General features: G+C 42.6%; 1 protein-coding gene across 1 annotated transcript in view; it reads left to right on the forward strand.

Annotated features, from left to right (window-relative positions):
- Positions 1-15,663, forward strand: part of dagla (diacylglycerol lipase, alpha) — a 340,274-nt gene that overhangs the window by 264,967 nt on the left and 59,644 nt on the right. Inside the window, exons 14-15 of the mRNA XM_078220586.1 lie at positions 751-831; positions 11,282-11,424. Coding sequence (XP_078076712.1) covers positions 751-831; positions 11,282-11,424 — 224 coding nt within the window. The remainder of the gene's footprint in view (positions 1-750; positions 832-11,281; positions 11,425-15,663) is intronic.

Raw genomic sequence — 15,663 nt, forward strand, 5'->3', positions numbered from 1 at the left:
CTAGTTTTTTTGTTTTGTTTTATTTCCTTATTATTTTGAAGTGCATTGGTTATTTGAAACAGACTTTGTGACAATAAAAATGCAGTCATCGTGCTGTTTACCTGAACTCCCGTGTTCGTGTGCTGAAACTACCTGCCTACAAGATTCCAGTGCAACATAACTCCCTCAATCGTGTTACAATATTTAATCTTAAGCCATGTACACATATTGTATCTTTTACAACATTTGTTAGTAGCTAAGTATAGAAGACCTGTCAGAGTCCTGCCCATTATATCTATGTTTTGTCATTTGATTATCCAGCATCCTTCATTTCCGCGTAATAAAAGTTCATTTCAGCAGCATTATATTACATTCTTCCTCCTTCAAACAAAATGCTATTTTAAGAATCACATCAGTGCCATTATCTGGTCAGTTGGCAGACAAGATCTGTTCAACTAGTTCTTCGCAGCTGAGGCAGATCCTGCCAGATATTGTGAAGCATTTCCTTTACTGGTTAGGTTCTAGAATTTCAGGCTCTCAATCACTGTCTTCAAGCATCAGAAGCCAGTGGCCAGATGTTGTTAGAAAGCTGATAATGGTAAAATTGAAAAATTTTAGTTGTGAAGTCCAGGTGAGAGATCATAACTCATTCAGTTTTCATTTTGCATTACTCACTTTCATTGTTATTAATTAAATAAAATATCAAGCATGCTGTTACCTCTCTAACTAGGTTTTACAATTAATTTTGCATGTATTCTGATATCTTTCCAGGGCATGGTCCTATCTGCAGAATACATCAAAAAGAAACTAGAACAGGAGATGATTCTCTCTCAAGCATTTGGCCGAGATCTGGTATGATACTGCTAATGTTGTAAAATATAGCCAGACATAAACTTAATGACTGTTGTTGTTCTGAAATAAAAGCAACATGTAATTATCCAAAAGAGGAAAGTCAGGTTACCAATTTATTTCCATTGGCATCAGCTCTTATGGAGAGCATTCACACAAAGTATTAACCCCTCCTTCTCAAGATTGGATGGTAAGTTCTCTGTTGTGCAATTCCAGTATTTTCAGATGCAAGGTCTGTTGATTTTCTTTAAATAATAGCTTGTGCTTAGTAACTTTGTGGGGCATGTTTTCATTACTTTGTTGCAGTTGCAATGTCAAGGAATCTCTGTATTTCAACACAGGGGTCTTGCTTCCTGGTCAACTTTTTTAATGTGTACTTCTGAGTATCTTTATACATGTGTACTTTTCTTGTAATGTCAGGAACTAAATGAAGTCTAAACAGTATGGAAACATAACAGTTGTGATTTGCTATTCTGTATGATCATTGTTAATCATTTAACTTGTGCATTGGCATGTGCTCAGTTACTTTGGGAGCAGACTCAAAAGGTTGTGAGTTCAGCGCTCACACCATGATCTGAGCTCATAATTTCAGTTCATGACTGAAATGTGCAGTATTGTACTGTCTTTTCGATCACACCATAATCCAAGTCTCTGTTTGTTGAATTGGTTGTTAAAAATTTCACGGCAATAATAAAAGGGTAAGGAGTTCTAGTGCTACTGACCAGTATTTCTGCCTACTACAGAAAGCGTATTAATGTTGCTGTTTCATTATGTATGCCCACCTACTCATCAGATAGCTGAAGATTCATTACATGTTAAGTATTTTAAGATGCTACTAAGAGACATGATTATAGATGAATGTAAGTGTCTTTCCTAATTTAGTGGTAGTACTCTTGCTATGGAGTGAAAAAGCAGTGGGTTTGAACCGGACATCTGTAGTCTAGTATAACACTCCAGGCTGAGGAGTGTGAAGCATCCTTTGTTTCCAATTTTAAACAGGTATAGAAGCATACAATCCCTACAGTGCACAGAGAGTCCATTCAGCCCATCAAGTCTGCAGCCGACTCTCTGAAAAAGCATTCCACCCAGACCCTATCCACGCAACCCCGTGCATTTACCATCCACTTAACCTACTCATCTTTGGAAACTAAGGGGCAATTTAGCATGGCCAATTCTCATAACCTCCACATCTTTGGAGTGTGGGAGGAAACTGCAGCACCTGGAGGAAACTTACGCAGGCGTGGGGACAACATGCAAACTCCACATAGTCACTCAAAGCCAGAATTGAACCCTGCTCCCTGGTGCTGTAAGGCAGCAGTGCTAACCACTTTGCCGCATATCTTGAAGGATGAGATCAACTGAACTGAATGACCTTCATCCAAATCCCTTATAAAGATCTTGTGATCCGTGCTTTTTTTCAACCAAACAGGACCGTGAACAGCTCTTCATTCCTGCAGTTGAACTGCTCAAATCTGCTGAGAGGAGACTGACCAACACAGGCAATGGTAATTGATGTTCCTGTGATGAGTTTTTTTTTCGTGGGATATGGGCATCTCTGTCTAGGCCTGTATTTATTGCCCATCCCTAATTGCCCTTGTTCAGAGGGCATTTAAGAATCAATCACATTGCTGTGTCATATGTGTCACAAGGATGGCAGGTTTCCCTCCCTAAAGTACTTTCGTGAGACAGATGGGTTTTATAACAATCAGCAATGGCTCCAATGGATAGACTTTAAGATTGTTATTTAATTCAAATTTCATGAGCTGCGTGGTGGGAGTAAACCCAGGTCCCCAGAGCATTACCCTGGATATCGAGATTGCAAGTCCAGTGATATTACCAGTACACCACCATCTCTCCATAATTTTAATGAACAGTATCCTGTGGTATATGGAAATATTGTCAACATGAGAATTGGAGAAACAGAAGTATCTATCTTCGAGAATGGTATTTAAAAGACTAGATATTTTAAATCCTAATTGTATCCCGTATTTCAGATGAGACACTAACTCAAGGCTTTGTCTGTGAATTCTACCCTGGCCAACGTTCTTCCCTCACCCGAAACAGATTAATTGGAGATTTTGTCCCATGGGAACAGATTTATGTAAATTAGCTGCCATGTTTGTCTACATAACAATAGTAAATATATTAGTTGGCTATGAAATGCTTCAGGGGAAGCTGAGGACAACAGGATGCTCTATAAATCCACATTTGCTCATTTTTAACACTGCTGCTTTTGGTTGCAGGGCTATATTATGAATGTTACCTCTAGAGGCAGAGAACAACACCTTGCAAGGTGAATTTGTTCAAAACCACAGTGGGCAAAGTACCAAAGGCAAATAGCTGCTGACGCCCACTGTCACTGCTGTCGTTTTCTTTTTGTATCCAATCTCAGCACACTATTCCATGACACAGCATCTAAATCTTGAGAGTTGCTACTTGTATTGTTATTGAAATCTGTAACACAAATGCTACTTCATTAAAATTATCAAAGCAAACTATACTGGCTAAGGATTACTGCATGCCAAGCTTTTAACAATAACTTGGCATTCATTCATTGCAGAGACATAAATGAAATAAAATGTCCCAAGGTGCCAAAGGAGTGTTAGCAAACAAGATTTGCCATCAAGTCACATGAATATGAATTAGAAGCAGGAGTACGCCACTTGGCCCCTCAAGTCTGCTCTGTCATTCAATAAGATCATGGCTGCTCTATTTGTAACTTAAACCCCACATTGCTGCCTACTCCTGATAACTTTTCATCTCTTTGTTAATCAAGAATCTGTCTACCTCTGCCATAAAAATATTCAAAGACAAACAAAGACAGAAAATGCTGGAAAATCTCAGCAGGTCTGAAAACATTTATGGAGACAGAACAGAGATGACTCTTCATCAGAGCTGAAGACAGTTGGAAATAGGATGAGATTTATACTGTTGTGGTGAGGGGACATTGGGGGACTGTGGAGGCTGAATAGAGTAAGAAGTTTAACAACACCAGGTTAAAGTCCAACAGGTTTATTTGGTAGCAAAAGCCACACAAGCTTTCGGAGCTCTAAGCCCCTTCTTCAGGTGAGTGGGAATTCTGTTCACAAACAGAGCTTATAAAGACACAGACTCAATTTACATGAATAATGGTTGGAATGCGAATACTTACAACTAATCAAGTCTTTAAGAAACAAAACAATGTGAATGGAGAGAGCATCAAGACAGGCTAAAAAGATGTGTATTGTCTCCAGACAAGACAGCCAGTGAAACTCTGCAGGTCCACGCAACTGTGGGAGTTACAAATAGTGTGACATGAACCCAATATCCCGGTTGATCTGGGGAGCACTTCAGCGGTCACGGGCATTCGGCCTCTGATATTCGGGTAAGCGTTCTCCAAGGCGGCCTTCGTGACACACGACAGCGCAGAGTCGCTAAGCAGAAACTGATAGCCAAGTTCCGCACACACGAGGACGGCCTCAACCGGGATATTTGGTTCATGTCACACTATTTGTAACTCCCACAGTTGCGTGGACCTGCAGAGTTTCACTGGCTGTCTTGTCTGGAGACAATACACATCTTTTTAGCCTGTCTTGATGCTCTCTCCATTCACATTGTTTTGTTTCTTAAAGACTTGATTAGTTGTAAGTATTCGCATTCCAACCATTATTCATGTAAATTGAGTCTGTGTCTTTATAAGCTCTGTTTGTGAACAGAATTCCCACTCACCTGAAGAAGGGGCTTAGAGCTCCGAAAGCTTGCGTGGCTTTTGCTACCAAATAAACCTGTTGGACTTTAACCTGGTGTTGTTAAACTTTTTACTGTGTTTACCCCAGTCCAACGCCGGCATCTCCACATCATGGCTGAATAGAGGCCAGTGATAGATGGAGATAAGGGACAAATTGACAAAAATTTCATGGACAAAAAGACAAAGGGAATATAAATGGTGATGATCATGGCTAGGAAGAGTGCTGATAGTGGTACATTAAAAGATCAGAATGTGTAAATGGCAAAACAAAGGTAAGCTGTGTGTCAAAGGACAAGCTGAAACAGATAACCGAAAGCCCTAGTGGGGTGGGGGGGAGGGAAGGCAGTGGTAAGGGAAGAAAGATGGAAAGCGGGATTAAAAAAAGAGGATGAAATTGAAAAATGAATCAATGGAAGAAATGAAAAGTAAAATAAATAAAGAAAAGATTGATGGAAATGTGGTGAAGGTGGAGGGGAGAGTTCATGGTCAGAAGCTGTTTTTGATTTTATTTGATTTGATTTATTATTATCACATGTATTGGTAACCAGTGAAAATTATTGTTTCTTGCGCAGTGTTAAATCTGAAAGATGTAAAATGCCTAATCAGAAGATCAGCTGCTGTTCTTCCAGTTTATGTTGGGCTTCATTGAAACATTGCTACAGACCAAGGACTGACATGTGGTCATGAGAGCAGTTGAAATGGCAAGTGACAGGATGGTCAGGGTCATGCTTGCAGATGGACCAAAAAAGTTCTGCAAAACGGTCAGCCAGAGTTTAGCCTCTCCAATGTAGGGTAGTCCACATGGACAAGCGAATGCAATAGACGAGATTAGAGGAGGTGCATGTGAAGTGCTGTTTCTCATGAAAAGTGTGTTTAGGCCCTTGGATGGTGATCAGGGAGGCAGTAAAGGGGCAGGCATTGCACCTTCTGCGATTACATGAAAAGCTGCTGTGGGAAAGGGGTGAGGTGTTGGGTGTGATGGAGGAGTGGACCAAGGTATCCCGACAGAAACTGGCCCTGTGGAATGCTGACAGGAGGGGTGAGGGAAAGATGTGTTTAGTGGTGGCATCATGCTGCTGGTGGTGGCATCACCCTGCCTCCATTGCCTTTTCAGGAAGAGTGTTCCAGAGACTCATGACCCTCATAGAAAAAAAAATTCTCCTCATCTCTGCCTTAAATGAGCACTCCCTTGTTTTTAAAAAGTGATCCCCTAGTTCTAGACTCCCCAATGAGATGAAACATCCTCTCTACATCCACCCTGTCAATACCCCTCAGGATCTTAAAGGTTTTGATCAAGTTGCCTCTTACTCTTCTAAACTCTAGTGGATATTAGGACAGGCAGCCAAAAACTTGATTGAAGAGGTAGATTTTAAGGAGCGCTTTAAAGGAGGAAAGTAAAGATGGGCGGAGAGGTTTAGTGAGGAAGCTCCAGAACTTGGAACCCAGGCAGCTGAAGGCATGGCTGCTAATGGTGCATCAATGATGTCTAAGAAATGAAGTAGGGGAAAAGATCTTGGAGGATTCTAGGGTGGGTCAGAGGGGGTTACAGAGATAAGACAGGATGAGACCATGAAGAGATTTTAATCAAGGATGAGAATTTTAAAGTCTCACCTGGAATCGGTTTTTGTCAGCAAGCACAGCAGTGATGAGCGAATGGGGCTTGGTACGCATTAGGATATGGGCAGGAGGAATTTGGCCAAGTTCAACTTTATGTGGAGTGAAAGATGGGAAGCTGGCCAGGAAGGCATTAGAATAATCTAGTCTTGAGGTAACAAAGGCAGAGGAACTGAAATGAAGACAATGTGTGTTACAGTGGTGGAAGTGGGAAGTTCTTATGATGGAATATTGTTCAGAATTTCATCTCAGAGTCAAATAGGATGACAAGGTTGTGAACAGTCAGGCTCAGATTCAGACATTGAGGGATGAAATTGGTGGCAGGAGATTGGAGTGGGGTTCGAAGCTAGTGACTTTGCAAACTCTCTTTTTTCATTATTAAATGCATTAATCCTTAGCCAATGCAATTTGCTTTGATAATTTTAATGAAGCAGTTTGACTTACAGATTGCAATAATAATACTCGTAGCAACTCACAAGATTTAGATGCTGCGCCATGGAATAGTGTGCTGTCCCCCCCCCCCCCCGACATGAGAGAAAATCAGAGGTCATGTCAACCAGGAACCTAATTTTACCATTTGTAGGAGAATGATAACAGGGTCTTGAATATTCTTGGGAGTAATGTATGGTGCTTTGGTCAAATAATAAAGGAATATTATTCAAAGGAGTAGAGTGTTGGAGTCATTGCAGCATCTTTGGAGGCCATTCAGCCAGTCAAGTCCATGCCAGCTATCTGTGGAGCAACCCATTCCTTTGCTCTATCTGCATTTCCCTCGGGTGCCTATCTGATTTCCTTTGGAAATCGCTCAGCATTTCCATTTCCACCACCCTCGTAGGCAATGGGTTACATTACCACTTGCTGTGTAGTAAGATTCTTCCTTGCATCTTCCCTGCAGCTCTTGCCCAAAACCCTAAGTCTGTGTTCTTATTCCTTGTACCATCAGCTAATGTGAATTACTTTTTAAAAAACTGACTGATCTTCAATCTGTCACAGTCTTGTTCCCTTTGAACAGATCTTCCCTCAACCTGCTTTGCTCCAAGGAGAACAACTCCAGCTTCTACAACCTAACCTTGTAGCTAACACCCCCATCATGAGAAGCATTCTGGAAAATCTCACAAAAAACCTTAACCACCATAGGTGGCTGACCTGAAATTACTAGGAATATACTTTCTTGAATAAGGGTGTAACATTTGACACACTCCAATCTTCTGACACCCCCAGTAATTAAGGGAGAGTTAGAAGATTATAACAAGCTCTTCCACTATCCACCCCCACTTGACTTAGCAACCTGGGATGCAAATCATCTGGACCACTTCCAGTGATATTTTGTCAGCATCCTGTTCCTTAGTAAACACCAATACAATGTGCTCATTAAGTATTCTGGTCTTGTCCTGAACCTCTAAGTATATATCACCTTTTTTGTCCCTAATAGATCCTACTCAGCCTCTTCCTACTTATATACCAACAGAAGATTTTTGGGTGGGTTACCTTTTATGTTAACTGCCATCTCTATTTGTGTTCCCCACATCCCCAACAATGCTCATCTACCGCAATACCTCCGACAATGCTTACCACCTCTGCACCCCTGATGATGCCCACTCACCCCCTCACCCCAACAGTTAATTCTCCAACGGTCAAGTGGTATTGGATGATTATCTTCCTTGATGCACCTTGCAGTGTTTCAGGCATAATGCCATGAGTGCACTGTGGTCTTCAGTGGTGCTTCTGCCTCTTGAAGGCTGCTGTATGCAGTGAAATGTTGGTGTGATGCTTGAGAAGACTGCACTACAATGCGTGCTGGTGTTGTTCTTATCCCATAACAGAATGGCCACATGCTCCATAGACTGCCTAGTCTTACTAGCACTACTCATTCTGAGATTGATGTCCTTCATTGAGATGCTGAGGATAGCAATGGAGGTGTTGTTGAGTCTGCATGGAGGGCACAGGTGAAAGAGGCTTGTATGAACTAGTCATCTTCATCGTCTTAGGATATTGTGGTTTCATGGTCACATCTGGCCTCTGCTATGGTCTTTACCGCTGAGACCTCAACATCCTCACCCTCAACATCCTCACACTCATCAAGCACATTCCTCTCAACATCGTCCTTGTTGGATGAGATGTGCAGCTCCTCTAACTCTCCATCCCCCTTTTGAAGTGCCAGGTTGTGTAGAGCACAGCAAACCACAATGATGTGGGACACACTCTAGAGAGAGTACTGGAGAGCACCACCTGACCAGTCCAGCCATCTTCAACATGCCACTGGTCTGCTCAGTTAAGGAGTGTTGAAGAATGAGCCATATTGTATCTCAGCTCTGAAGTGCTCTGGCCACGATATGGACAGCATTAACCACGTTTTTTGGGGATAGCCTTTGTCACTGATGAGCCAACCCTGAATGTGCTGAGAGCCCTCAAAGAACTGTGGTACCTGCGAGTGACTCAAGGTGTAAAGGTTGCACAGGATCCTAGGGTATCTCACAGAGTATCTCGCAGAGACCTGCATAATCTGTTTTTGGTAATTACAGATTAGCTGCATATTGAAAGAATGGAAGCCTTTTCTGATAAACCATTGTAGCTGCGACCAGGGAGTTCTTAATATCACATGCATGTAGTGAGTGGCAGCCTGCAACTATGGGAAGCCGGAGATCCCACTGCTCTGGCAGCCTGACTGGGTTCATCCAGGGAGAACTGGACACAATTGTGTATTTTGCTAAATAGGACGTCGGTGATATCTCTGATGCATTTATGAGTGGAGGAGTGTGAGATTCCTCAGTCAATACCTGGAATGAGCCACTCGGAAAAATGTTGAGTATGGCAGTTACCTTTAGAACCATTGGCAATGGATGGCCTCCCAGTCCTTGCAGTGTCAAATCCCCCCCAAAGAACATGTCAGGCCTAAGCCACCACATCCCTTCACAAGCAAAGGCATCTACAGCACTGTTACTCACTCATGAGAGTTGTCTTTGGTCTATCCTGGGTCATGCCAAACACCTGCATGGAATTGGTTTGTTGTCCTCAGCTTCTGGGTCTTCATTGGATCCTGCTGGCCCATGTTCCTCAGGGTGAGGCTCTCTCCTTTATCTTGTTTAACAGCGATGCGCCCTCTTTGCCTCCTCAGTTGCATGAAAAAGGCCAGTATTGCCTGCTGCCTCGATTTGCAGTCCTCTCCATAGCATCATGATCAGAGACCTGATTGACATGTAATGATCACTTTTCATTGCCAATCTAGGGAGTCATTTTGAAGCCCTTGGGCTGCAATCATTCCAGGAATTCCATCCCTAGATCCTCCCGTGCAGCTGTAGCAAGCCTTAAGAATCATTGGAAGCTAAGTTTCCCCTTCCTCCAGGACCCTAGCATGACAGCACATTCAGAGTGGGTTGGATCTGGATGGGTACACTAGGTGCTATCAGCCTCAGGGCATCTTTTGAAGTAGATGAGAGACCAAACTTGCACTAATGTGATGTCTGTAATTGTTGAGCCATGTAAAGTCTATGCATCTCAGCTTCAATGTATAGGAGTTCTTGAAGCATTTTGCCATGGCCCCCTTAGACTTGGATACATCTGACCTTTGCATGTTTCTGTCAGAGAGACTATTCGTCATTCATCAACCAGTCATTCATACCCAATCAACATTTGACCCCAAGCCGTTTGGGAGATACATTGCATTTGAGTCTTCCAGCTGAGTCTTGCTCTCGATGTGCTGAAGCAGCCCAAAGATCTCGTAACTCCTCCCACAAGCCTTCAAAAGTCAGCCTCCCCTGACTTTTCTCAAGGTTTTTCAGCTGCGTTATTCCATTGGCTATCAAGATGGTGCTGCTCCACTCCTGTTATAAGACCAGCTTCTAAGCACCCCTTCACCCCAAAACACATCACCGTCCAAGTCCCTCCTATTGGTCCTGCAAGTTTCCCTCCATCTCCTTGGTCCCCCTTTAAATGTAGAGCCCATCAATTTTCTTGTAGATATCCCTGTCCCTCTTTTAATCATTTTCTGTGGATGCCCCATGTCAACCTCATCTATCCCCATCTTGAGGTCCTATGCACAGTGACCTCCTGAGACCTCCCCCACCCACCCCCCCCACGTGAGACCATTGAGTGTCCCCTCTTATATACCAACTCCCCATTTACAGGCTATAGATGTCTCTCCTGACTGATTGTGCAAGGGACTCACCATGCCTGCACACCATGCTGTGCACAACCGACAAAACAGATGGGCCCACCCCTTCCCTGGACTGTGACCAAAGCATGCGTGCCTGGCATAGCCTTGTAGTATGGTGTGCAGTGCTCCAGATCTGCCTTTGCCCCCACAGTCTAGTGAGTGCCTTCCACTCCTTTCCTTGCCTCTGGTTAGTCTTACTGCTCTCCCCTCACCACCCCTGCCACTTAAATATGTGCTTTCCAGCCCCCCCTTTCCCTTCCCTCCCCAGTGGTCTTGCCTGTGCAGCCTTGGTATGAAGTCAGAGCAGCTGCAAAAACAGCACAGTGAAAGGTAGACAACCACTGTGTACAAATGTCGAAGTCATGAGTGAAGTGCAGTTTGCCAGATGCATATCAGTTTACAGTTCGCCAGGTACATGTCAGTTAAATCTAGTCATGGTTCACACCGGCCTAATTAGCTGCTGGCGTGGACATTAGATTTGGAGCAGGAATGTTATTCTGACGAGCTGGGTTTTTAATGAGCATTCATGAGCTGCAAAGACACACAAATGAAGTTCCTGACATGGTGCAGCACGTAACTCAACCCACCATGAAAGTTAGGAGGGGAAAATTACAATCCATATTTACACTGGCAGAAAATTGACTTTTGGCTACTCTCTGAATTTTCCAATCCCACCCACCATGATGCCCAGTCCTGGTGGGATTGGAAAATCCTGCCCATTGTTTTACTCATCAACCAATGGATATGGATGTTTGGAAAATCAGTCACTTTAAACAATGAACAGTTAAGAAAAGGTAATTAATATTATTTGAATTGCTTAATTAAATAGCGGTAACTCGCACATAACCATCCATTATCAGTACAGACAGAACAGATTTGTGAGAATGTGTCTCTTGTGAACATAGACTTTTTGTGGTTTTGCTGTGTACTATGCTTACACTTCTCTTATTTACCATCAGGGAAAAGGGACCAAACATTATGGATTAATCGTAGTTGGACATTCTTTAGGAGCTGGAACTGCAGCTATTCTTTCTTTCCTGCTCAGACCCCAGTATCCCACTCTGCGTTGTTACGCATACTCTCCACCTGGAGGACTTCTTAGGTAAGTGCATATGTTGTAATGACCTTATGTAATCTAGGCTGTAGAAAACTACACTGGAGTTAATAAACAACTGAAAATGTCAAGAATGGCCAAAAACGTCTGAACTGCTGTCATTGGGACAAGTTATTTGAACACAAGTCCAGAATAGTATATTCTGCACAGGCGATCCACACATTTATTTTAGATTAGTTAACAAAACTGGTAAAACAGCAGAAATAAAGAAAGCAAGACTTTAACCGAATAATTAACCTCAGGGAGCTGAGGTGGAGAATGGATTAAACATTGTTCTTCCAACTTTGAGACCCAAATTCAAAGTCGACCTGAACTGGCCACTGGACAAGTGTGAGAAATGGGAAATCCCTACTCAGATTAGGGCTAAACACACATTCATTGGGCAGAGAAGAAAGGGCTTGATAAGGAATTACTGAGCACTGACATTAAGTGCACAACATGGAAAGTGCTTTGTTCTCTAGACTTGACATCACTCACCTTAATTTGCACAAGATTCACATAAAAAAGTAGGACAAGAAGTTAATTAATTGGATTTTATACCAATCACCATGACCTTCAATGTAAAAGAGGCTTCTTTAAAGATATGTTTAAAGAAACTGATCATACTTGTAGTCATTTGGTAGTACAGAACTTGAGCATTGCTGGAAAAAGAGACATGATGAAGCTTTTCATCTTGCACTCATCAGGACACTTTGCAAGAATCTTTTCAGACATCTTTTCAGAATATTTTCTGTAAATTTACCGATATTAATTGGAATACCACTTTACCAAAACACGCATATTAAAAAGATCAGGTATATTATGAAGTTTGCCTAGACCCCAACTTTTACTTTTGATTTTAGCATTCAGGTGAGCATGAGATATTTCGCTCCAAGTTTGATTCAATTGATCCACTAAGAAGCTTTTATCAAAGCAAACTTTATTTAAGAACACAGTTAGAATATAACAAAAATAAATTAGCATAACTTTAACCAACTAAAATATTTAAATATGACAAAGTATAATTCTTAGCTGTTATCTATCTACATTGTTCTAATTTAGCAGTGTGCCGCATAGACATAAATCTCTTCCTCAGAACCAGTTAGCACCAAAAATAAATGTGCTTACATGGATGCTGGATTTCCAGCCTTTTAACAACTTTTGAAAGAGATCCAGACAGCAGTTTCCAGAGAAAGATATATCCTCAAACAGCAGAACTTCGGAGAAATAAACCCAGTCCCGAGCAGCTCCCAGCCTCTAGAATTCAGAGACTCAAAGTTGCTACTTCTCTCTGCAGCTCCGAAAAAGCAACTGAGCTTCATTTCTCTGTGTAAGCTCTAGCTCCACCCAGTTATCTGATATTATTGTCAATTAAATCAATCAAGTCCTACTCGGCAAAACCCCAGGGGAAAGCACTAAAAACAGCAGAACAGCATTAGTTCAGACTAAAACAAACATTCTAGTAATTAGGAACAGTTGTGCTGCTACAGTAACAATCCCGCGCTGCCAGATAAAGATCCAGTGGCACCAGTAATTAAAAAATGCAAAAACAGATCCTGCACAAGTAACATGACTGATACTTTTTTTAAAGGCACAGTATTATCACAGGTAGAACACTATTGGAAGTGTATATTAAACTAAAAGATTATTGATGCCTCCTTACTTTGTGCATTAAGCAACTACCTGATGTAGTACTGAGCCTTAAAGACCAGATTGTACAGTCTTGGTCTATGCTCCATTATGCTTTGGTTAACTTTTCAAGCATAGTTTGACTTCAGTATCTCTGGATTACAGAATCACAGAATATTACAGTGCTGAAGAGGCCCTTCGGTCCATCGAGTCTGCACTGATGCATGAAATGCCCTGACCTGCTCACCTAATCCTCCTTGCCAGCTCTTGGCCCATAGCCTTGAATGTTATGGCGTGCCAAGTATTCATCCAGGTATTTGCAAGGCATCCTGCCTCCACCACCCTCCCAGGCAGCACATTCCAGACTGTCACCACCCTCTGAGTAAAAAGGTTTTTCCTCAAATCCCCCCTAAACCCTCCCATCCCTCACTTTTAACTTGTGTCCCTTTGTAACTGACCCTTCAACTAAGGGGAACAGCTGCTCCCTATCTATCCTGTTCATGCCCCTCATAATCTTGAACTCCTCAATCAGTCCTTCAGTCTTCTCTACTCCAGTGAAAACAACCCAAGCCTATCCAACCTCTCTTCATAAATGTTCCATCCCAGGCAGCATCCTGGTGAATCTCCTCTGCACCCCCTCCAGTGCAATCACATCCTTCCTATAATGTGGAGACCATAACCGCACATAGGACTCCAGCTGTGGCCTCACCAAAGTTCTACACAACTCCTGCACAACCTCTGCTTTTGTAATCTATACCCCGATTGATAAAGGCGAATGCGCCATATGCCTTTTTCACCATCCTATTAACCTGCCTTTCTGCCTTCCGAGATCTATGGGCAAACACGCCAAGGTCCCTTTGTTCTTCAGAACTTCCCAGTGTCAGACCTTTCATAGTATACTTCCTTGTCAAATTACTCCTTCTAAAGTGCATCACCTCCCACTTTTCAGGGTTAAATTCCATCTGCCACTGATCTGCCCATTTGACCATTTCATCTATAATCTTCTTGTAACCCAAGACACTCAACCTCACTGTTAACCACCCGGCCAATCTTTGTATCATCGGCAAACTTACTGATCCTACCCCCACATAGTCATCTATGTCATTTATATAAATGACAAACAATAGGGGGCCCAGCACGGATCCCTGTGGTACACCGCTGGTCACTAGCCTCCAGTCACTAAAGCAGCCGTCAGTCACCACCCTCTGTCTCCTACCGCTAAGCCAATTATGAATCCACCTTGTCAGATCACCCTGTATCCCATGTGCATTAGCCTTCTTAATAGGTCTCCCGTGTGGGACTTTGTCAAAGGCTTTGCTGAAATCATGTAAACTACATCAACCGCACGACCCTCATCCACACACTTGGTTACATGCTCAAAAAATTCAATCAAATTTGTTCGGCATGACCTCCCTCTGACAAAATCATGCTGACTATCCCTGATCAAAGTTTGCCTCTCCAATGGAGATAGATTCTCTCCTTCAGAATCTTCTCCAGTAGCTTCCCAATCACAGACGTGCGACTCACTGGTCTGTAGTTCCCTGGCTCGTCTCTACAACCTTTCTTAAATAGTGGGGCCACGCATTAGCTGTTCTCCAGTCCTCTGGCACCTCCCCGGTGGCCAGGGAGGAATTAGAAATTTGGGTCAGAACCCCTGCAATCTCCTCCCTTGCCTCCCACAACAGCCTGGGACACAATTCATCCGAACCTGGAGATTTGTCCATTTTTAAGCCAGACAATACCTCCAATACCTTGTTACTCCCTGCGATAATTTTCTCTTGAGACTCACAGTCTCTCTTCCCAAGTTCCATAACTACCTCCTCATTCTAATGGGTGAAGACAGATGTGAAATATTCATTTAACACCTTACCAATGTCCTCTGCCTCCACCCACAGATTTCCCCCTTGGTCCCTAATGGGTCCTACTCTTTCCCTGGTTATCCTCTTCCCATTGATATACTTATAGAATATCTTAGGATTTTCCCTACTTTTACCAGCCAGAGCTTTCTCATATCCCCTCTTTGCTCTCCTAATTGATTTCTTAAGCTCCATCCTGCACTTTCTGTTCTCCACTAATGCCTTCACAGACTTACTCCCCTTATACTTGTTAAAAGCCTCTCTTTTCCTTCTGATTGTATCCAGAATGTCTCTGTTCATCCATGATTCTCTGGGTTTGTTACACCTTCCTATTGGGAACATGTTGGGCCTGTACCCTCCCCATTTCATCTTTGAATACTCCCCACTACTGTTCTGTAGATTTCCCCACAAGTAATTCTTTCCTGTCTACCTTGGCCAGATCCTGCCTAATTTTGTTAAAATCTACTCTCCACAATCCAAAACTTTTTTCTGTAACTTGTCAATTTCTTTGTCCATAACAAATTTGAATTGAACCATGTTGTGGTCCCTATCACCAAAATGCTCCCCCACCAACACCTCAACCACCTGTCCAGCTTCATCCCCCAGAGTTAGGTCCAGCATAGCTCCTTCCCTTGTTGGATCCTCTACATATTGACCCAATAAACTTTCCTGAATACATTTTAAGAACTCTACTTCATCTAAGCCCTTAACATGATGGCTATCCCAATTAATGTTGGGAAAGTTGAAATCACCTAATATAATT

Source organism: Mustelus asterias, chromosome 9, assembly GCF_964213995.1.
Source record: "Mustelus asterias chromosome 9, sMusAst1.hap1.1, whole genome shotgun sequence".
NCBI classification, from domain to species: domain Eukaryota; kingdom Metazoa; phylum Chordata; class Chondrichthyes; order Carcharhiniformes; family Triakidae; genus Mustelus; species Mustelus asterias.